Source organism: Amblyomma americanum, chromosome 10 (assembly GCF_052857255.1).
Source record: "Amblyomma americanum isolate KBUSLIRL-KWMA chromosome 10, ASM5285725v1, whole genome shotgun sequence".
Taxonomy (NCBI): Eukaryota; Metazoa; Arthropoda; class Arachnida; order Ixodida; family Ixodidae; genus Amblyomma; species Amblyomma americanum.
Genome location: NC_135506.1, coordinates 70,121,502 through 70,146,102, shown reverse-complemented (window position 1 = coordinate 70,146,102; position 24,601 = coordinate 70,121,502). Strand labels below are relative to the sequence as shown.

The 24,601-nt window shown below is 46.3% G+C and overlaps 1 protein-coding gene across 1 annotated transcript; it reads left to right on the top strand.

The window, feature by feature from the left end:
• Positions 1 to 8,695: 8,695 nt before the first annotated feature.
• Positions 8,696 to 24,076, top strand: LOC144108385 (uncharacterized). Its single transcript, XM_077641632.1, has 7 exons — positions 8,696 to 8,802; positions 9,309 to 9,500; positions 13,159 to 13,390; positions 14,853 to 15,336; positions 20,086 to 20,186; positions 21,270 to 21,425; positions 23,861 to 24,076. The coding sequence occupies exons 1-7, from the start codon at positions 8,696 to 8,698 to the stop codon at positions 24,074 to 24,076; spliced, it is 1,488 nt and encodes a 495-aa protein (XP_077497758.1).
• Positions 24,077 to 24,601: the final 525 nt, after the last annotated feature.

Here is a 24,601-nt window from a genome sequence, read left to right as displayed (position 1 = left end):
TGTTTTCCGGCCATATGATCTCATTTTTTTCACAATATTTCCGCGATTTCTGGCTTACTTAGTGACAATAAAAAGGCCACTTTGTGCTGAGCGGACACCACTTCATGGGTGAGGGGATGAAGGGTGTAAGAAAACGGGATATAGAGTGTCTGCAGGTACTTATCACTGCACTGCCTTGGTTCATCTTGCCTATTCCAAGATATTGCCGGTGACAAAGAAGTCCGCAATGCCACTACGTACTAGGAGAGTTAGTACGCCTGCTTAACTGAAGTTAGCCACAGAACCAAGTGACGTAAAAAATAGGTAGACAGAACAGGTATACAACGCAACGTGTCCTGTCAACCTCTTTCTTTGTGCTTCCATCTTTCGCTCGGTGTCATCATTCAAATCTACAGTATATATTGCTACTATAGCTTGCCTTCTGCGTGCTACAACACACTGACATACCACATTCGCGTTCAAATGCTACCATGACTGCTAAACCAGGCTTGTCAGGGAGAGCGCACCACCACCTCCGAAAAATGTGGCTAGTGGCTCGTGACTAGTGGCTAGTGACGGTTTCTCGTCTTTGGTCCAGGGCTACGGCGTCACAGAGGCAAGAACTCCTGGTCACCAGTAACCACCGTCCCGCGCCCAGCTCGGCGAAGGCGGCCGCGTTGTACAACGAGTGCCTCGCGGCCTCCATGAAGCATCGCGTCGACGCCCTGGCAGTCTTCCTCAGGGACGTTGGCCTGGGCTTCTCCAACCACGTTAAGAGGCCCGTCGAGCTGGCAATCAAGATCGACCTCTACTACAACCTCAAGGCAAGGCATTGCGCTTTGCTGACTCAACTGTCTTTTCTTTCTTACCTCGATGCTTTGCTTTCCAAACTTTAATAAAGCCTCTGGACGGGTCATCTCCTTCAGCACTAAACCGTTAGGTTAGAGGCTACTTGTCACCCGCGCTGTCAAAGTCTTTTTAAGACTAGATTCCATGAAGCGAGGTCTAAACCATTGCCTATTGGTGCTGATAGCGAATTCGTTGGTCAGCTTAATCACAGAGGTCCTTTGGTTATGCCCCATAGAATACGACTATATCGCTTCAGATTGCGTGAAGATGCCCACTGCAAGTTCTACCTTGTACCACTACAGCACTGATCCACCGACTGATTGGATGATGGCTATGTAAGCGGAGAGAAGCTCCGATTAATAATGGGAACCGCCCAGAAGAGACAGATTACTAATTTAGTCGAGGGTTTGACGGCATACCGTCTGGTCAGGAATCATGTTGATGTAGATTGCTGGTCACTGGCCAAAGTCAAAAGATGAAAAGACGTTTCGGGAGCACTACGGCTCCCATGTTCACTATGAAGCAATCGGCGCACGGATTCGTCCTTTTGTAGCACCCAGTAGCGTTTTTAATGATTTAGCATAGATAGTATGTAGAGTTCCGTCGTAGAGACCTGTCTGGCACGGTTGATCAGCCTTGATCAACCGTGCCAGACAGGTCTGCAGTCAAGATGCCGATCTAAAGAGCGAAATGAAAAGAATAGAGTCGGATCTTCGAAGAAACGGCTACCCTCTTTCCTTCATCAGGAACACCGAAAGAAGAATGACAGCGAATCAGCCTACCTCCGAAGAACGCGAGAGCACAGAAAAAACAAAAGAAAAACGAGCTGCTGTCCCATACGTGGCGGGAATTAGCGAAGCGCTTGCACGTATTTTCCGCAAGCATGGCGTCAACATCGCGCACGTCCCCGCTGGCAAGGTGCGAACAGAACTGGGGAATGTGAAGGACAAGCTCCCTCGTGAAAGATTTCCAGGTGTTGTACATGAGGTAGACTGCGCCGATTGCTCATCAATATATATCGGTGAAACAAAGGACTTCAGGAGACGCCTGAGAGAGCACCAGAACGACGTCCGAAACCGGAAAGCAGCATCTAACGCCATCGCCGAGCATGTGCAAGAATCCGGCCACGAGATTAACTGGGATCAAGTAAAGATATTGACAACAGAAAAGAACACATCAGCACGGCAGAATCTTGAGTCCCTTATCATACAGACATCGTCTAACACATTAAACAGGAACGACGGAACTCTACATCCTATCTATGCTAAATCATTAAAAACGCTACTGGGTGCTACAAAAGGACGAATCCGTGCGCCGATTGCTTCATAGTGAACAAGGGAGCCGTAGTGCTCCCGAAACGTCTTTTCATCTTTTGACTTTGGCCAGTGACCAGCAATCTGCATCAACATGATTCCTGACCAGACGGTATGCCGTCAAACCCTCGACTACATCAATCTGCGCCATCAGTTTGGACAACCGGTCATCACCGGAATTCGTCGTTTTGTAAGCATCTCCGGCAGCCTCGCTGCATTTCGCACGCATTTGCACTTCAACCTCAATTGCAAGTCTTCTCAAGTTATACCGAAATCACTGCGTCTGAAGAAACCCGTGAAAACCCGCTTAGGTATCCAGGTCGTCGCAAAGGCCGAACGTCAACTGCTTCAAGCACGGATAGAAGAATGCAAGCTAACAAAGAAACGCCTGGAGACGGACTTGTTCTTCGCGAAACGTCAGCTGGAGTTCATCGCTCCGGAAATTCTCGCCAGCGTTCAATTAGTCGCCAACCAGGAAATGCGCAGAAGAATGGATAAGCACTCGAAATCGCAAGAACAGAAGATGCAAGCGTTACTTGTTGAAAAAGAAGCAGGCACTAGGTCAACAACGATCTTCGAAGTAAAGAACCTGTCATCCTACAGTCTGAAACCTGCTGAGGCCAAGCTACTCAGCCGAGGTTTGAACTTCAACCAAGGGAAAGTTCCGAACCCACGAAAGGTTGCTTGTGCCGTCGAAGGAGCGGTGCGACTCCTGGACCGAGACGTTCAAGACGAAGTAAGGACGAAGGCGATAGGTGTGCTGTCTCGTATGAAGAAGACGTCGCCAGACTACTCCCTGCCTCAAGACGAACGCAAGGCAATTCGTAGCCTACAGGCTAATGATAAAATTGCAATCCTTCCTGCGGATAAAGGCAATGTCACGGTAATCCTTGACCGCTCTTCGTACCAAGAAAAAATGGAAGCATTGCTACAGGACGAGAATACCTATCGCCGACTACCAAAAGACCCCACGTCAAAGGTGCAGACGTCTCTTCAGAAAATGCTCGCAAAAATCTTCGAGGGCCTTCCACCATCCATGAAGCGCCTCTACTATCAGCTGCTTTGCACGAACGGCTCGGCACCCGCCATATACGGGCTTCCAAAGGTTCATAAAGAAGGCACCCCTCTACGCCCAATAGTAGACTTCAGAAGGTCTCCTGTGCACTCTCTGTCGCAGTACCTCCACGGTGTTTTGGCTCCACTGGTTGGAAAGACAGAAACGAACGTCAAGAACTCGTCCGATTTCATCGACAAGGTAAAAGCCATTGTCCCTGAAGACAACGACATGCTCGTGTCTTTCGACGTCTGTTCACTGTTCACCAGCGTTCCTGTCAATCTGGCCGTTGAAGCTTGCAGGCAACGTCTCGAAGATGAGGACTCATGGCAAGATCGGACCCCTTTCGACGCAGCAGAGCTTTGCGAGCTATTGCGCTTCTGCCTCGCTAACACCTATTTTACTTACAATGGCACCTTTTACCAACAGACCTTTGGAACAGCAATGGGCGCAGCAATCTCGGTGACAGCGGCGAACATCACGATGGAAGTCATCGAAAACAAAGCCCTAACCACTTTCCAGCCGCGACCAAAAATATTTCTAAGGTATGTGGACGACTGTTTCTGTGTCCTAGAGCGCAAGCACATGGCCCTTTTTCTAGACCACCTGAACTCCATTGAACCCTCAATCAAGTTCACTTTTGAGGAAGAAACCGACGGCTGCCTCCCATTCCTGGACACCACGGTAACCCGTACTCCGACTGGCCTCGTATTTAATGTTTACCGCAAACCTACGCACACTGGAAGATATTTAAATTTCAGTTCTGTGCACCCAGTCGCTCACAAACGGTCTGTGGTTGTCTCCCTGATCAACCGTGCCAGACAGGTCTGCAGTCAAGATGCCGATCTAAAGAGCGAAATGAAAAGAATAGAGTCGGATCTTCGAAGAAACGGCTACCCTCTTTCCTTCATCAGGAACACCAAAAGAAGAATGACAGCGAATCAGCCTACCTCCGAAGAACGCGAGAGCACAGAAAAAACAAAAGAAAAACGAGCTGCTGTCCCATACGTGGCGGGAATTAGTTAAGCGCTTGCACGTATTTTCCGCAAGCATGGTGTCAACATCGCGCACGTCCCCGCTGGCAAGGTGCGAACAGAACTGGTGAATGTGAAGGACAAGCTCCCTCGTGAAAGATTTCCAGGTGTTGTATATGAGGTAGACTGCGCCGATTGCTCATCAATATATATATCGGTGAAACAAAGGACTTCAGGAGACGCCTGAGAGAGCACCAGAACGACGTCCGAAACCGGAAAGCAGCATCTAACGCCATCGCCGAGCATGTGCAAGAATCCGGCCACGAGATTAACTGGGATCAAGAAAAGATATTGACAACAGAAAAGAACACATCAGCACGGCAGAATCTTGAGTCCCTTATCATACAGACATCGTCTAACACATTAAACAGGAACGACGGAACTCTACATCCTATCTATGCTAAATCATTAAAAACGCTACTGGGTGCTAAAAAAGGACGAATCCGTGCGCCGATTGCTTCATAGTGAACAAGGGAGCCGTAGTGCTCCCGAAACGTCTTTTCATCTTTTGACTTTGGCCAGTGACCAGCAATCTGCATCAAGATTACTAATTGAAAGCAAAAAAGTGAAAGCAAGCTATTATGATTAGTCAGGGCAAGTAATAGAGTCAGTAAGGAGAGCAAGAGGGTAAGGTAGCAAAAAATTTGGGGCGTCACTTCAAGATGCGCTGAGGACAACTCTCAGTAATTGTTCTCAGTAGCAACTAATTACTTCGCTCTTTTTGACTACGTTAACGTTTGTGGCCAAAAAAATACGTTTTTTATCAGCGGGAAAGCTGAATTTAAGAACCTTCCGACTAGGCAGTTCGAACTCTGTCCTTATCGGAAAGGGTGGGTTGACACCGTTTTGAAGCGAAGGGCTTTGTAACGTAGCCTCTGGGACCTGAAAAAAAGTCTATGAAAGCATTTCACTTCAGAAATCAACCGCAGATAGCGACACCTTTATGTCATGTTTAGGTTCTTTCTAGCTCATAAAAGCTACGTTTTCTGAGAAAGTGGTCTCTGTAAGTAAAACGCTTCACAGATATAGGCCAACTTTTATTAGTCATCAGTGTCCCTTTAACATCGTCAAAGCATTCTTTGCTGTTACTAGCGACAGAGTTAGTGTCCACAAGCTGTGCCGGAATTACTTCACTACCTCATCGATTCACGAGTGGCAATACAAAATCAGGCGTATAAAACCACAGCCAAAAAGCACGTTCACAGTTTTGTAGCCGACAATGAACACGCGGTGCTCACACTTGATGCGACCTTGACACCGGCTTTTCTGCTGGAAAGTGAACAATGGCGGCGTATTTCGCTCATTCCATGACGCCCAAATGCTCTCCTGTGAGCGTATCATGAGTGGCTAACGCACTCCGGCGACCCGCAGACGCTATTCGACCTGCGAAGGCACCCGACGTGGCGGCGTCCCGACGGCCGGCCACTGCTGTCCATGGGCCGGAGAGCGGACCTGGACTCCTGGCGGCGCGAGAGGGAACACATGCGCCGCCACGGGGCCTACTTGGAGTTCGTCCAGAGACACGTCGTGGCCGTCGTGGCGCACGTGTGTACCCGTCCCACAGCAGCACTGTTGCTCGCTGTCTATATGATTAGAGAACGGAACCCAAAGGAACGGGAACGCAGCCGAGGTCGGCAGACAGTCGTGTGGGAAGATGGGATTGCGGGATCTGCTGGGGATGCGGTGGCTGCCACTTGTGCACGGAGAGAGATATTTGTAAATGAATGGGACGATCATTAGTCGTTCAGTAGACGTAACTGGGATGATGATGCTAATGATTATGATAAGTGTGTTCTTCTCGAATTGAAGAGTATAACGCATGTATGGGTCAAATAATTTACATCCTCTTAGTAAACCTGAATGCAGTCACCCTGAACCATTCCGTTGCTGCTACTACCCCCGTAATCACGGGAGGAGCGGATGCAGGAAGGAATTATTCCCTAAACTTTTTTGTTTCAGAAAATTTAACTGGGAATGACAAAAACGGCAAACATGTCTTCCCCATTTTCTTGTCACTTGACTTTTTGCGCCGTAATATTACGGGGCGTATTTTATTAATGGCATTTTGAGTTGATGCGCTGCACTAAGGTGATATTGTGGCCACTTCATTGTGAACACGCGGTTGAGATTAAGCTTTTTCAAGTTAAGCCTAATCAAATGCCAAGAAGTGTCAACTGCCTGTGCTGGTCGCCTCGCGAGGCAATCTTAAGGGGTCCTTGTAACACCGTTCGAGCATGTATACGAGCCAAATAATACACTTCTACGTGCAGCACACAACCCACAATCGCGCTCGATAGTTGGCGAGCCATTTGCGGTCAATTTTTTTTAACTCTCGCCCTCCTCCGTGTAACGCGCCTGCGTATGCTGGTTAAGAGATGGACATTGGTCCGATTGTTTCTGACGTCACACGGAAGAGTGCCGTGTTTTGAGCGTGCAAAAAGTGACGAGAGGAGAGAAAAAGACTCGAAGATGCTGAAATCCAAATTTTGACTGCAGATAACTCAGCTTCTACACAACGCATTAAAAAAAATTCTTTCTGGATGGCTTACATGAAGGGGATATCAGGCATACTGCAACTTTATTGCATGTGTAGCAGGTTCCTACAACACCCGTTATACTCTACAATGGTTTTGCGGGAATCTCGCATAAAACTTTCGCAGTGCCAAGGATTCTCTTAACTTAAAGCGATACACAGTACCTTGTTTAGTTGGCTTCATCGATCCAAATCGATGAAGGTCAAATTTCGGGGTGAGGCGGGCAACATTTTGAATACGACCCAGGTCTAATTGGAGACACCATCTTAATCTCTTTTAAGCAAACTGTTTGAGGCAGAGAGGTGCTTTAGCCAAATATCGAAGATGACTGTATTACGCTTCGAATGCCTTCTTTTGTACAATGATCAATTTGTTATGATTGCTCTTAGTCGTAGTGCTCCATATAAGAATACAATAAGACAATTTAGAATAGAAAAGTGCATAGTACAGAGACAACTTCAATGATTCCGGCATGACTTGAGAAATTCTATAAAAACAACTGAATGTTTTACTTTGATCAGATAAAAGACTTGAAACATCAATATTCCAAGGAAGAGCTTCGGCAATCCAGACACCCAGGAATTTAACTGCTGACTCTTTCATTTATTGTGCTCCCATATTGAATATTAATTTCATAGCGTGTAGTGATGCTGATGGGCCTAAGTATAATGCAGTTAGTTTTCGTAAGGTTGAGGGTGGGGCTTTTTGACTGCAACCATACATATAACCTAATTAGGTAAATATTAGTAATGCTTTCTACGGCAAGCTGTGAAGAGGCAGAAAAAGAAAGGTTCGTGTCGGCGGAGTACATTACATGGTCGGGAGAACCTAATATATGGGATATATCATTAATGTATACTACGAATACTAAAGGTGCTAATATGTAACTTTGCGGAACACTTTTAGCAAACCTCTTGAGAAGCAATTCTTAGAGTGATTGAGTATTGTACCTTTTTGCTTGCATTATTGATTGCGACTTCGTGAACTACCTTTTTTCCGGCCATTCTTTGTCTACGTGATTTCTATAGCCCCCCTCACCCCCCGGTCATAAATGTTGGCTTGCAGTATTTTGATATAAATAGATACCCAAGAGAAGCCGTCTCGCCTTCTTATCTGAGTGTACCCATATAGTAATGATTAAATAAATCTAGGCTAGTTGGTTAACAGCGTGGCCTTCCATCGTTGTGCATTCGGTCGAAAACTTGGACACAATGACGGCGCACTAGCGTTCTTTGCCGTTTCACTGTTGTGTCGAAATTTCGAAATGTCCAGCGACGCACAAGCATGATGATAAAACAAATAATTCGCAGTGGTTTAACTCTTATAAACCTAGTTTGACAGAGCGAAAGCTTCAATATACATGGCTACGCTTGGTTAGACGCTTTAAACGCCTCGCAGGCATTTCAGGCACACTGGAAGATGCACTCTCTCTCATCCACGACGAAACACCGTACGAGAGAGGCGTCGCCTCGTTAAGCGAACGCCCAGTCACGTGCATAATCACGTGACCACATCTGGCGAAGCGCCGGTCCGGTGCATCGCGGTCGGAGTAGTGGCTGCAGCTGCGGCGAGTCACGTGGTCTGACGTCACAGCCACACCTCTGGAGCTCCTCCTGCTGAAGGCCAAACTGCAACACCCGATGACCTTTTCGAAACATGTGTAGTGGAGCTCTCGCTGCAAAAGCTAATTTCTTCTCCACCTCGCTCTCGACGCAGGAGAACGCGACCGAAGAAACAGTCCACGACGTTGACTTCATTGCGCACCACATCATGTCCACGGAGGAGTCTGTCCTTGCGGTGTCTGCGGTAATCCCCGACGAAGACCCCGACCAATTCTACGCCATCGTCCCGCTGCTGGCGGACAGCGGACCCTCGATGTCGTCGCCGCTGACGCTGAATAATTTAAGCGAGGCAGCACTGGGCCACCCGGCCATGCTCGCATACCAAGACTTTTTATTCGTTGAGGTTGAATCCTCTGACTTGGCCGCCTACATCACCTGGGAGCTTGTGCGATGCCTCGGACCACTCGCTGACCAAAGGTGAGTTTCTGTGCATCATTTTCGCTTCAGGTAGGCTTTAAAGCGGGGGCGTCATCGCTGGCTTCTTTGATGTACTGTTCTCAAAAACGGTACCCCAGCGGAAGCACTCACCTTCAAAAAAATACAGGGCAGAAATGCAAATATGCAGCCCAAACGATACAGGATTTGAAGATAACATCTTTGTACTGGTTTTCTCTTTGTTATCATATTGTCTGCGTCTCCAAAGCAGACACAAAAAGACATTGAACGTACTGAGGCATTGCAGTGTTTTCTGTGTTCGCATCTACTTAAACAGAAGGCAGTGAAAGGTGTCGGACCATATTAGGATATTAGAGAGGCAAAGGAGGCCGCAGCCACCGCAGGAGTGGTTAAGTGGAGAAACGCGGAAGTCTGTGCTCTGCAGTGCTTGTACTTAGGTTGACGAATATTACTGGCACTCAACGGCCAGTTCCTCTCTTGCATTGTTATAAGGTCGACATGATTCGTGTTTTCCTTACAAATTGCAGGCTTTCGTACGGCACCGCTGAGGCCAGCTGCTTCGAGGCTGTGTACAGGCTGATGCCGTACCCTAGCGTGCTGCCGTACATGGAGGATCTGGACTCTTACAGCAGCTGGGAGGAGGCCGAGCTCATCTTCAGGGACGTCTCCGAGGCTATGGTCAGCTTCATGAAGAAGCAAGGAATCAGGCTTCGGACCACGTGAGTGCGTTTACACCAGACGAAAACATGTGATTGCATCCATTGAAGAGCCTATACTCGTGGACAGCTTTGTGTGGCATTTAAAGTCAATGCTGGAGGACCGAAGCGCAAATTCCTTTTCAGGGCAGAATAGGCTGAAAGACCGTGAGATGAGGCCAACGCGTTTTCATAGAAGATTTTGCAACTATTTCGTGCTTAACAAGAAAATGACCCCGCCAGCCACCCTTCGGAATTTATATAGGGTTGATATTTAAGGTAGGAAAGAAAGCGGTGGTTAAAAGCATCTTGTCGGCGACAGAATCTGCGGTCTATGGAGAAGGGTTAGAGTAAAGATTCTTCGTTTACTGGCTGGACATCTTAGCCCATTTACACCGAGAGAAAGACCTATCCCCTCTTTCCCGCTTATACTTGATCTGTTACCACGGACAGTTGTTCACGGGTAAAGGAAACTGTTGAACGTAGCCATTTGTCATGAAATACCGCCTGTCTTTAAGCAACTGCAAACCTTGTCCCTTGTTAGACAACCAAGTCAACAAAAAGTGATAAAAGTCTCGTTGCAGAGTGCGTGCTTCGTATCCTCTTGTTGAATAAACACTGGAGCGTACTGTGACTGCGCGAACTGCTGAACACCGTGATTAAAAAAAGAGGCATGGTTTCCTGTGCGACTACTTAATCGGCGGCCATTTGTGTCTGATTTTCGGAAAGCATACGTGTTTATACCTACCTGCTTCGGTGATCGAATTATCTTTCACAATTTGATGCAACGCACAACTGCATTCAAATTTATGCTAAATAAATGGGAACCGAAAAGCTCATTGTAAGCTTTGAATAAAAAAAATACGTTCAATGTAATTTCTTTTGTCACGAGAGTACGTAAGCTGCATCGTTTTACTATTTTCATGTGCACACAATTGACTTGAAAGTTACTTCCATTTACTCCGAAACAGCGCTGTTCTCACTCAGAAAGTGAGTCTTTAAATAATGAAAACTTTCCTCGAGCCTAATTGCACTGACATACTCTCATACTTAAATTTTCTGAGGAAATCTAAAGCAAACATAGAGCACTAACGGCTCCGCATTAGGCTTGACCACGTCCGCGATTGCCAGTGCTGCTTCAAAGCTCGAAAGCAGCAAACTTCTTCGTCTACTTCACGTCATAATGCTTCGTCCAGCAGTCTAGAATCAACGGTAACCTCGTAATCAGCAGTAGACCGTTTCAGACACATCTTTGTCTCTTTTTCGTGTGTCACTACACCAGCCGTTATGGCACAACGAGTGATGTTAAACACGAAATTATTTGTGTTGCAAGAAAAACTAATACTCTTCGATTAAGCCCCATGCCTGTTGACAGGGCTGGGTGTGTGGCAGCTCTGATCTCTAATCCAGCTCAATTTAAGCGCGATAGAACCCAGGCCCCGTTGCCTCTCATTCGGCGTGACATGTAGTTCCTCGAAATAAGGAATTGCTAGCTCTTTCCCGCTTACGATGTGAGAAAAAAATCCCCTCAGAGACGATTTTGGCACATCTAGAATGTACGTGAATTTGAAATAAGCATAAAAAAATGCCACTCGCAACATAAACACACCCTGCAGGTTTAAAATTGTTTGAGAGCAAAACTAATATTTCGCCCCTCCCGACAGCGAGTAGGCGACATCGAGTGCTGTGCCCTCTAATCAGGCTGGTGAACTTTATTCCTTACGTATACCTTTCAAGATTTGATGCTGCACTACCAATGTGCCCTCCGAGATCTTTAATAATGTTAAGGGTATCCCTAGAGTACCTCTATTTTATTGTTTTCTTTGCATATGGCCTTTTTTCTCATCCTGCCTCTCTCACTCTCTGGTTTTCTCTAACACGTAAATGTAGCAAACATTGCACCCGCCATGGTGGCTCAGTAGTTACGGTGCTCGGCTACTGAACCGATGTACCCGGGTTCGAATCCGACCGCGGTGGCCGCGTTTCGATGGAGGTGAAACGAAAAAACACCCGTGGTTGAAATCTTTCCCGAGCTCTCTACCGTGGCACCCCTTTCTTCCTTTCTTCTTTCACTCCCTCCTTTAACACTTTCTTATGGCGTAATTCAGGTGTCCACCCAGATACGCGAAACAGTTAATGCGCGATTATTTCCTTTCCTCAAAAATCAAATTTAATTTAACAAATATCTCAATCATATTTCCTGCATCCTTCTTAAAGTTGGCGTTTTTGCAAGAAGCATCTTTCAAAGGCAAAGCACTCTTTAAAGGAGGCAGGGTTATGGCAGGTACGTAACATGAGCTTTGGGTACAGAGAACCCGGATAATGCTGAGCACGACGGGATGGCGAAATAGTTCAATATATCGATAATACGATACAATAGCGCACTCCTCGATATGCGTGGCTATGACTAACTTGCACCCAGTCGAACTATTGAATAAGAGATTCTTCGATCATTCAACCGCGCTCGATTCACAGCCCTGATACTAATAGTGCTATCTTTACCTCTTACTACAGTGACTCTGCCCCAGGCTACGGGAAAGCTATCTGGTACAGCTTAACCCTTACGAAGAATGATTTAGATACTGCGTTTAAGGTTTACATCCTATGTGGCCTCTTAAGGAATACAGAGGAAAACGTTTTGAAATTTTTAGTGTAGTAAAATTCGATAGTGCCGCTTTTTGTTGCTCGCTCGATTTTTTTAAGCAGCAACAAAGTGATTGATAAAAGCATTTGACGTCAAACTTCAAATACAGTTTTCAATAAGTCAGAAAAAATCCTGACCTTGGCCATGAAGCCGAATGAATCGAAAACTCCGTGATCGCAACCAGGAGGAGAAGGAAGGCGTAGCGCAGAGCCAGAGGCCCGCAGAAATAAAAAATCATCGTCGTCGTCTCAGTTTCCTTGTGAAGACAGGTTGTAGTGGCGAAACCTATTGCATTTTTTTTACTTTCTGTCTTTTAAATGATACTTCTTCAGCTAAAATATATTCCTAAAGGTCGCGAACACACACACACACACTATATATATATATATATATATATATATATATATATATATATATATATATATATATATATATATATATATATATATATATATATATATATATATATATATAATATTGCCTAAAATGTTTATTTCACTTCACAATTCAGAATCATTCTTTTATTCGTGGAAGCATTTTTCCTCGACACCGACTTTTTCGAGCTATCCTATAATGTAGAACACAAGTGAAATGCCCTGCCTATTACGTGTTGCAAAGCTTAGAGCCTTTGACATCGACTCTAATGCCACATTTAACATCACGCGTTGTGGTTTTTCCTTAACAGTGCCCAAATATTGTTAGCGTTTCTAGCGGAATCACGATGCGGTCGATGCTTTCAAATCTGCTCCCTGCTTCCAAAGAAGACTGGCAGCTCATTCTGAATGTACAAAACGCACAAAAATGAGTGCGCACAATGCAACGCCTGCACATGAAAAGTTTGGAGACTCCTTCACATACGCTGTTGGTCGTAAGTTTTTATGTGCTAATTTTTTAGGAATTGCTGCACAAAAGAAGCGGTTTCTTACACGTAGGACACCGGCCACATATGGGTTAATGTGGCTTGGTCATCCGTAATAGCGAGGGGTAGTCATTCGATATAGTCCAACTTCGATTTCTACGTCGACGTCACGGGTGCAGTGAAGCCAGCTTTCGGCTGCGCCTTCCCACGGCCACCCAGCTGGACACCTTCTACGAGGAGCTACAGGTGGAGGACGACGACGAGACTTCCGAGCAAGCGGATGTGGAGGAGCGGCCTTTCCTCCACGCGTACCTGGCCTCGCTGTCCCAGATACGCAGCAAGGAGCTCTTCAGCATCGTCCAGGCCGACGCTTTCTATCCGGTGCCGCCTCCTAGAAGCCGACAAGTGCAGGCGAGTTTACCTGACATTTACGACACATCGCCTGGAGGAAAAAACTCACAGGGACCCCTAATTCAATTGTGCATAGACAGTGCGGCAGCATTACACGCTGTTGATGCCTTTACTTTGACTTTTGTTTCATTCGTGCGTGGTGGTGTTTGCGGACCCTTCCCCATCCTTACGGGTAACGGAGTGGACTCCAAGACGCCAAGCGTAGCTGGGAGCTGCAGAAAGTTAGATGAGCGGAGGAGATCAAGAAGTTTGCGGGCATACGGCGGGCGCAGCTGGCAAAGGAAAGGGTTAATTGAAGAGTCGGGGGAGAGGCCTATGCCCTGCAGTGGGCGTAGTCAGGCTGGTGATGTTCATTATGATGATGACCCGTCGGTCTGCAGACACGCAGACATCCATTCGGGTCATATAGCAGGCGGTCGGAGGTTTTCCTGAGGATGATGATGACGATGATACCAACTTTATTTTCCACCAGATAAGGAGGCCCCCTACTCGCCGTCCCCGGCACGCAGGCCTGGGTGACGAGTGCCAGGACCTCCGCGGTTAGAAGCAGGCAAAGAGGCCTTGACTCCTCGAAGGTATCTCGAGGTGACGACACGGACGTGTATAGTTACTTCCGGTCTCGTGACGTCACGTTCCTGAAGCCATTCAGCGAAGTTTATGACCAAAGACGTATTTTTTTTCCCCGTAGAGGCTTCCAATGCATATTGCATTGAACATAATTGGATACACAAGCGAAGCGGTGGTCGCAACTGCAGCGAAAATGCATCCCCACTGACTGCCTACAACAGTCCCTGTATTCTACTGAGACTATTTTCGTTTGCCGCATCTTCCTCTTTTTGCCTTCCTATATTTCCAAGTTCCCCTGGACAGCATTACAAGATATCCTGCTACTTACATGTCTGTGAATGTAGTGTGCACCTTTAAATCTCAACTATACGAATTAACATCTACTCCTATCTCCACGTGGAACATTTCCGGGCCACCAACCAGACTTGAACTGATACTGGTCGACGGATGAACGACGTAATGTTTCGGTAACGGGGTATTACGGCGCTAACGGGGTTATTTCTCACCAGAAAAAGTTTTGAAAGAATCGCCAGAAACGCCTTATTGTCTCAACGTTTCAAGGACCGACATCGTGGAGAAGATACAGAATTACAGAACACATTCTACACGCATGATACATTGCAATCCCCTCTCCCCATTTTCCGTGCATTCCCGCTTCCTCCTGGACTGTCTGGGTGTGTTGCAACAGCAACGAATACTCCCTAAGAGACTAACTTTAAATGAACAACAACCGTAGTGAGTCCCCCCAAGTACTAACTATTACGAGGACTATGTATATATGGTGCAGCTATAGGCTCTACACATTTTTCGCCTGACATGCAATACTTTTATTCTCCTTGTCTTTGTCCTCCTCCTCAGTTTAGTGTCATCTCTGCACGACGTTCTATTCACGCAGCTCAACCTGCGGTGTGCGCAGGTCACCCAAGACGGCGAGAGCCGCGTTCCCCTGACGTGGCTCTTGCCTCCGCGGTTCGGCGCCCACGTGCCCCCGGCGCTCAACTACGGTGGCTTCGGCCTCGAACTCGCCGCAGCCCTGCCCCGGGGCGTGCCACTGACCGCATCGTGGCTCGAGTGCCTCGAGCGACTCGAACCCCGCCTGGCGCTGCGCGGCCACAACGACGGCCCCGCGCGTCTGGCGCTCGCCGCCGAGGTGGTGGTGGCGTTCGTCGACCGCCACCTCAAGGTGGGCCGCCCGATCCTGCTGCCCGGCCTGGAGGAGGTCAGCGAGGAGATGCTGTTCTTCGTCAGCGCATGCGCGGGCATGTGCGCCAAGAACGATCCGGAGGCCTCCTACCGCTGCAATTTGGCCACCAGGAACTCGCGCCTCTTCGCCCAGGCATTCAACTGCGCCGAAGGGTCGTACATGAATCCATCGGAGCGTTGCTCCTATGCTAACTACACTCGAAAAGGATAGAAAGAATAAAAGACTTTGCAATCCGCAGATGTTTTCAAAATCGTCCCCTGTACCCATGGCAACGTACAACAGACACGTTGGTGCCTAAATAGATTAGGTTATCTAAGTGACCTTGAGCAAGAATTGAGAGGGACAGGCAATGGACGACCAAGGAGAAGATAGCCTCGGTAGGAGGAGGCACTCTTCAATAATCACTGGAGGTATTCGCCTGGTAATTACCTGTCGATCTACTCCAGATGGCGGTCATGAAACGAATCAAATTCACACCAACTCTCCGCTGCCACACATACACTCACAATCACATAGGGTTCTCCAAGGTTTTGACAAATAACGCAAAAATTTTGGCTAAATTTAGTAGCTAACACAGTAAAGGTGTAGCTAAGAGTAGTGAACGTATACTCTGCCACATTAATCACAGTACTGATCGTCTCAATTTTTTAACTGTGCAGTCACATCAAGAGTATCATTTGTGTATACAGATTTTTTATTTGTCTATTGTAAGTCTGGTTCCACCCACTGACTGCAGGACAAAGGCCTCTCGCAATGATCTCCACCTAACTGCGGTAAAGCGTTCCGCAGCAGTTTTCCTTATCTAATCCGCTCACATGATTCTGTGCGCACCCTGCTAAGTTTTCTTTCTCGTGGAATCCACTGCGTTATGCAGGTCAACCGTAGTGTGCTCTCTTCATTAAGTATGACCCGCTCAGGTGCATCATGTTGTCTTACGCAGAGACGTCACTGACTCGAGTTCGCGGTCTAATACATGCAGCTCTCTATGTTGTTCGTATGCTACTCTACTTTCTTTTCCGTAGGCATTGCGCTGCCTTTAATCTGATTTCAAAGCATGTAGTTAGCCTCGACGCTTCGGCTCTGTGCGCGAACACCCGCTGGATACAGTTTATTTGATTATTTATTTCAAATACCCTCATGGCCCTGCAGGCACGTACAATAACACAGATGACAAGAAATGGAAATACCTTCGTATGTTAGAGCACTACGTATGGCTCATTGCACTGAGTATTACAGATTTCAGTAATTGTGCACATCCATGCAAAGCTAGAAGAAAAAAAAACGAGATAAGAGAACAAAACAAAAACCAACAAGGCAAACTACAAATCAGCGACACCAAGTTCATGCTGCACTACGAACCGAAGTGCACACGTGTCATGAACAAGAAAAGCAGGCACTTAACTTCTTTTTAAATGCTTGAGGTCATTGAATGCCACATCTGCTGGGAAGTGATTTCGCTCGGATGATGTAAATGGAATGAAAGAATTTAAGCGAGCGGTAGTGTGACAAGGTGGAACGCCCACTTTGCATGGATGGTCAATGCACAATGACACATAGGTGGGTGGGAGGAGCAAAGCGTTTATCAAAATAGGATTCAGGTTGTAGATCTTAAAAAAAAATAGAGTCGTGAAATTTTTCTGTGCAATGTAAGTAACGGTAGTGACAAAGTGTTTTTCATTAGAGTGGCACGATGTGCGGTCATCATTGTGCAGGATAAAACGAGCGGCACGGTTCTGAACAGCTTCCAAAACCGATATAAGTGGATTATCTTGAAGGTCCCATATAGACTTGGCGTATTCAAGCTTTCAACGAACGGGTGTTTTATAAAGAAGAAGTTTGACTGAAATGGGTGCATTAGAAAAGTTTCTTTTTATGCAACTAAGCATACGGTTGGCGTTTCCAGTAATGTAGGTGATATGCTGGTTCCAGGATAAGTTGTCAGATGTACGCCGAGGTATGTATACGAGTGTATACGAGGTAACCGGGGCTAATGAAGCATTGTTGATGCTCTAGAAGGCTGGTGGCAAGACGCCTTGACGTGAAAAACGGATGGATTTGCATTTTGATGTGTTTAAAACCATTTTCCATTTACTGCACCAGTCAGTAACATAGTTAAAATCTGCTTGCAAGAAATAGACATCATTAGTGTTTTTAATTCCACAGAATAGTATGCAATCATCTTCAAAAAGTTTCATACAAGATTTTATATTCTTAGGCAGATCAATAATGTAAACAAGGAATAACAATTCTTGCCATTCATAGCCCGAAAGTACGTTCCACTTGCACCGGGAACCAGCAGTCTTTTTGTTTTTCATGCCCCGATCTGTGGAGACATTTTTTTGTAGATATGTAGAGGTAGATTTTTACTTCTTCCCACTGCTATTCACTACCTGCCGTAGACGGTTGGTCCCTTCCAGACAGTTCAACGTGAACCATTTTGTCCTATCCATCACGGACGCTAACAGTCACAGAGACCAAGGAGCTTAGGGGACGTCTTTTCTTTTAATTTGTAATTTTCATCGGATGGAAATTAATAAAATCAGAAGAAAAAGCTAAATGCCGCCGGTGGGATCTGAACCCCGGACCTCCGAATATTGCGTCCGGTACTCTACCAACTGAGCTATGGCGACGCCTGTTTAATCTTCTGCTTTCATGGGTATTCATATGTGCAGTGTAACCGAACCTTGATAGTGTTCACCGGCGCCATCCTCGTCCACAGCGGCGGACGTAGTACGTCCTGTATTACCGCGAGTCCCGTGTAGGAACGTGATCGAATGGTGAGGACGGAAGATATGCGAGAACCCTTGTATGCTAACTATAGCATCAAGACTGCCAGACTCGAGATCCTCATTAAACTATTCACGAGACAACCGAAGTCCAATCAAACCACAAGTTAAAAACGTCGGAGGGCACTTAAGTCTCCTTACTTGAACGAAGGCGGAAGCTTGTGTTTTGAGGAAAGGTAAGGACGCAGTAGCTCACAGAGCTCGACATCTCGGTGGACACCTCAACCGCGCCTTCAAGCATGCAACTGAAGGTGCATGTGTCATCGGTCCAACCCCTGTCGCAAGTCTCAGAACGCATGCAATTGAAGGTGCATATGTCACTTGTCTGAACTCCTGTGGAAAGCTATCCTCCGAATTGAAATATGTAACCTATATGCAAAATGCAAAGAGAAGTGCTATGACACCACCGAGAATGCGGTACGGCGAGTGGGTGATCAAAATTTTGGTGAATGCATTTGGGAATACTGCCACCACATCCGCTCCTCACTTCAAGGCCATATGAAACACACGCCGAACAAGATACCGAAGTGAGTAGTAAAGCTCTTGCTTAAGAAAATAAAATCCCCTAAGCTCCTTTGGTTCAGTGACTGTTGACTCCCGTAATGCCTTTACGAGCACCTCTTTCCATTTCCTTGTCTGCTTTGTCCTATCTAATATTGCAAAGACAGCACCGCAACCTCGATACGTAGATTAGAATTCCTGCGGTTAAAGTGGTTGATCTTGCTCTGTACCTTTTCCTTGTGTCAATACTTTTTTTGTACACATTGAAACAAGTTGTCTATAGAGCGTTTATTTGTTCAATGCTAATTCCACATCGCACATTTTCCTTTTTTTCAGTATCTTCTAATGACTGTATATATAGAGCCAGATCGACTTGTCGACATGGAGCGAAAGCCGACGACGAAACTCATTCTGCTGTCCTTCGTAGCATGCATCTTTCTTAATATTTGCTAACGCCAGCGAACAGTCTAGCCGGGCAAAGTGGAAAATATAAAATGATGCACTACGATGATTTCAATTCTGTAATTCACAACCCAACCGAGGACAGAGAGCTCGTACCGTTGATTTCATCATCACCATCATCAGCAGCAGCCTGACTACGGCCACTGCAGGGCAAAGGCCTCTCCTGTTCATTTAACCATGTCCTTTGCCAGCTGCGCCCACCATATGCACGGAAATGGTTCTTCGCATGATGCGTTTGGTTAACCTCGGACCGGCTGGCGGATCAGCTGGCCATGGTGATTCTGGCTCAAAATCTGCTTTACGCCTATTGATGGAGTATATACTCATTGTCATCCGGCTGAACGCAGCTGCAGGGCTACAGAGGAAACATACAGATTGTTTCACAATTTAAAAAAATGGCCTTTTTGACTTAGAAGGGCGCTCTTTCGACATGGCATTTTCAGCGGTGTAGTTCATCAGAATACAGCTGAGACGCGCTAACTGCGGTGCTTACGGTATTTATTAATGGTGGGCTGCACGGCTCTCAATATTTTGGGAGACTAACAGTAATAGTCGGGAGGTGCACTGTTCAACATTAGTTAGAAAGCCTACTAGTTAGCGCGTCTTATGTCTATTGTGATGCGCTACACCGCGGATAATGCGATGCCGAAAAAATCGCTCTTCTAACTAAAAAATACTATTTTTAAAATTGCAGAATAGATTAGGTGAAACAGTCTGTACAGCTTCCTTTGCAACCAAGCTGTTTAAAAAAGTGCGTCCTAGTGCGGGGCTCGAACCTGGGACCATAAGATGTCCGGAGTCGTCACTCTCTTAGCTTAACTTGCCGTAACGGCTTGCGAATGGCAGAGCAGAGTTTCATACTACCTCTGACCGATTTCGTACACTTTCTTTTTTGCATTGCACGATAACCGCTCCAGTCTCTAGCGCGAACGGCCCTGATGACACACTAGAAGAAAAATAATCCTTGACATTCTTTATGCGTTCGCCTCGCAAGTTCACAGCACAACGCAGGCTAAAGACAAGAGGAGGAACTTTGCCGAACGGCGAAATGCATCGCGTTCACCACAAGGCAGTTTTATGACAGCAGCAGTGCGTCGTGTATGTTATGTTGCTTTGACGCTTTGTTCTGAGCTGTGCTGGCCACTTAGTGCACAAGCATCCTCGTGTCCCCGCAGGCATTCGACGAATCTCGTTCGATGCGGAGTTCATGCTTGGCCGACGTCCCAACATCTATTGGAGGACATGCTGGATCATTCTGTGCCCACTTGCCCTGGCGGTAAGTGTGTAAGAAGGTGGTTCCGTGGTACGGAATCGACGTATAACATTGTTGCACTTTTGTTTTCTTTTGTGACCCGCCGCAGTGGCTCACTGGATATGGCACTCGGCTGCTGACTCGAAAGACGCGGGTTCGATCCCGGTCGCAGAGGTCAAATCTCAATTCAGGAAAAATCGTCGAGGGCCGTGTACTGTGCTATAACCGTGCACGTTAAAGAACCCCAGGTGGCCGAAATTTCCGGAGCCCTCCACTATGGCGCCCCTCATAGCCTGAGTCCATTTGAGAGGCTAAACCCCCATTAACCTAACCTGTTCTCTTTTGTGAGCACTGGAAATATACAGGGCGTTTCACCTACTACTTTACACAATTAAAAAAGGCCCTTTAAATTATATGAGCGCTTTTTCGGCCATAGCACTGTCAGCGGTGTAGTACATCAGAATACGGCTAAGACGCGCTAACTAGCAGGCCCAAGAACTTTTGGCTACATCACACCAAATTACATGCGCTTTCAAGAAGCTTGCAGGCAAAGTAACCTCTCCAGTGCAAGCAACTCGCCGAACTAGCTCAAATTTGTTGGACCACAGCGCCGAAGGTAACCGCATCTTTCAAATTCTAGAACTGATATGGATATTGCTTATGGTGGGATACACGCCTCTCAATAGTTAAGTAGCCAACAGCAACAGTTAGAAAGTTAACTATTCAATATCAGTTAACCAGCCTGCTAGTTAGCATATCTTAGCTGTATTCTACTGCGCTACACCACTGACAATGCTATGCCGAAAAAAGAGTCCGTCTAATTCAAAAGACCTTTGTTCTTAAACTGTGCAAAGACTTAGGTGAACCACCATGTAGAACGCTGAAGTTAAAATTATAGGTCACTGTTGTTTGCATACAACGAGCAGCCGAGTGAATAGAATTCGAAAGATTGCAGCTTCATTAGGGTTCCGGGCAATGAAGCAGCGCATTCACGTCGTCAGTTCCCGAAATTACTGTGAAAATACACTAAGCGTGTGTCTTGCTTGGCCCGAGAGTTCAGCCGTTAAATGGCGCGCTCACGTTTTGCTGTTGCTTCTTCCTTCGCAGTGCGCCTGCTTGCACAAAATAAGGACGATCAAGACTCCCATTTTCTTCAACGTTACCATACCGGGCCAGTACCAGGCCCTCGCGTGGATCATTGGCTGCGCCGGATTACTTCAGATACCGATCGGCTCTTTCTCCTCCATCATGGAGAACATTCGGGTGAGCGCCGAGTGTCTGCGATAGGCGTCGCCTTCTCGGGGGGTCTAGGTGGCGAACTGGTTCCGGTTGATTGCCTTTTACCTTCCGTTACAAAAACGATATATAGACAGTCTATAAACTTCTTATAGAATCTATTGCCTTCCTAGAGATATTTCTTTTTGTCTGTACATAGTCTCTAGACTACCTATAGACGAAGTCCACTGAAAGTGTATGACCATAAATCTATAGATTGCCTATAGACTTTCTATATATAGCATTTCTATTGCATATAGACTCTTAATATGGTTTGTCTGTAGACATTATAGACAGAAGTCAAGAGACAGTCTATAGACTCTCTAAAGACGTTATTGTAAGGGTTATGCGTGATCTTTCCTTCCGTAGCTTATACTATAGGCCTTACCCCTCCAGAAATAAGGGATGCTACAAGAGTACTTCATAGCTTACTCACTGCTCTGTTGTTGTATGCTGCAAGAGACTCTTTGAATGGGCCGGTAGCCTACACGAAGTATGGAAAAGTGATGTACATTTTTATGCGTTGGTAACACATTACTGTTTTTCATCCGTAGTGTTGCTTCGCAGTTTTCGTTAAAAACTGCAACACGATTTTTTTATTTTTCACATGAGCAGCTGAGGAGTGCGAAATGATTGTTACAAATAATAATCAAATAATGCGCCATGGTTCCACAATTACTCCTACGCTCTCGCAGCATCGTCACTGTGGGCACACGTTGTTGCACGAGCAGCGACTCAGACCGGAATATCTGCTTTCCCCCCAAAACTTTGCCGCCTATCAGCGGCTTTCACGATTGTCAAGCGGTGGGAAGTCTGTTTACCATTTACAGTAGCAGCATTATAACTAGTTCCCGCCGTAAGCTGTCGAACAGTTGCCGCCAGCTGAATCCTGTACTTAGTCGCATAATGAACACACTTATTCGAAGAAAAAGAAATCTGTAAACATTTGTAGGGTGCGTTAATCATTCGGGATAAAATGTTCAGAAATAAATATTTCTGCCCATTTTATAAGAAATTGTTTATGATGGCATTTTTTTTCATTCATATATCCTGAGATTCATGCGCTCATTCGACGAGCGCGTTCATTACTTGAGTTAGTACGGTACATCTACGACGCGTCGTAAATGCTCGTTTTCGTTGAAAATCGCCATTGCGCCTTCAATGGCGCTGCTTTGTTTAAATGAGTACAGACACAAAATTTCAAACGCAAAAAAAACGAGATAATTTCTTTTATGCGTGTTAGGAGATGCCATGTAGAAAGTTTCAGCCGCAGGCGTTCAGCGGAACTTACCTTAATATGATTTTAAATGTTGCCAGAGCCGCCACTCAGCATTTGCACCCGAAGGAAGTGACGTCAAGGTGCACCTTCACCATTTACTCTGGCGTCACCGAACCCAGTGGTTGTTCGCGGAAACAAATTGTACTTACCAGCGGCGCTGACGTGGCAAAAAATGTGGAAGCTCGGCTTGATAAATCGATGGTGACGTCTAGGTGCCCTCCATAGCTGGCGCTGACCGAGGCTGAAACTGCTGGTACAAAATCGTTTCTAGTAAATGATTCCCATGACGTACTCGTGATTTCAGCTCATTTTCATGATTAGGCCTACTATGCCCGTAGACCTCTTTCAAGGAGAAAAGAAACGCCTAAAAATTTTGTGTCTGCCATTTTAATGGAGAATTGATTAGTAGGCAACGCACCGCATTAAAAGGGAGATAAGTAGAAAGTTGTGGGCGAAGAAGAACATGACGACCTCGATACAAGGGCTTCAACGGATGATAGCTGGAAATGCATTTATGCGCAAGTTACGCCTAATGATTAGAGTACCTGTCTGGAAGTTATTAAAGCGAAAGCTTTCCTGGCCTAGTCGAGCCAAGGTCATCGGCGCCGCAATTTGACCTTCAAGTGGAGGAGCGGTGGAGTTGTGGCAGTCAAGTAACATACCACGTCACTGGCCGCCGCCTTGGCAGGTGTGGCCAAGTGACTAACCTCGTGACTCGCCGTTTTCTGATAAATAAAGAAGCCGGCGCCGCTATCGCGGCATTCGCCTTGCAGTTCTGGATATGGACGGAGCGAGTCGGCCGGAGCCGTCCACGTCGTCGGGACGATTTCGCTAAGCCCCGCTTAGCTGAGCTAAACTGGAACCATTTTTTTACAATCGCCCCTAATTAATATTCTGTTAATATATTTGGCCAATTTTTCTGCATTTGACATGTTCTTATGATGCCTTTATTTTTTTCTGTTAGCTGTTTTTGGAGTGCAGCCATGCGGCAGAATTCTTTAATGTATGAACAAAATAATTATTACATTAAATGTTCAGTCAACTAACCAATTAATCAACGAGTTAGTCAGGTAATCAATCAATCAATCGTTGAAAGGTAGAATGTGACGAGATACTGCGCTGCGTAGAGTTCTTGTCCTCGCAGTTCCCGCTCCGGGCCTTCCAGCCGGAGTACCTGTGGGAGCCAAACACGGTGAACCGGGTGAATGCCTACTTCGAAGAGATCGAAGACCGGGACATCGGGGTGGGACAGGAGTCCAGCGGGGCCGAGGCTCCGGGCATCCTGTATGACGCCACCGAAGTGCGGGACATCTCCATGGACCAGGACGAGCCACTGGCCTTCCGGCCCTTCGTGGGATGAACGACCGGCCCGCTGCTCATCGCAGGAACCTCGACAGCGGCATTATTTTCGTGTCCCGGAAATATTCTCCCGCTGCCTCTGCCACCCTACTCCTGTGCATTTCCGGAGGATCGGATTCATTTTTCCTATTGTACAGTATTTATAATTTGCATTTATATCGGTATACGAGAATATCAGTAAAAAAAGAACCTTTTTCACTATCGGTACACAGTTAATCACATTTCCGTTTATGAAGTTGCAGAATATAAGTATCTAGGCCTATAGATATCTAATTACCCCTCTTGGACCAAGCATGTTGACTGTGTTTAGTCGAATACTCTCCGAACCCTTGTCTTATGACTCTAGCTACGCCTCACGACGCTCGAAAAGGGTATCGAAGCGTTTTTCTTACGACGCTCGACCCATATTAGAATACGCAGTAATCGTCTGGGATCATTTTACGAAAAACATAACATAAACAAACATTGAGGTTGATAAACGACTCATGTGGACGAGCACCAGTCAGTGACCTGCTTAAAAGAAGTG

Excerpts from the sequence above, each read along its gene's own strand:
- LOC144108385 (XM_077641632.1), top strand. The coding sequence starts at position 8,696 with ATGCTCGCATACCAAGACTTTTTATTCGTTGAGGTTGAATCCTCTGAC. Across the intron at positions 9,501-13,158 it reads GGAATCAGGCTTCGGACCAC|TGAAGCCAGCTTTCGGCTGC; the intron begins GTGAGTGCGTTT and ends TCACGGGTGCAG. Across the intron at positions 20,187-21,269 it reads TGTGCCCACTTGCCCTGGCG|TGCGCCTGCTTGCACAAAAT; the intron begins GTAAGTGTGTAA and ends CTTCCTTCGCAG.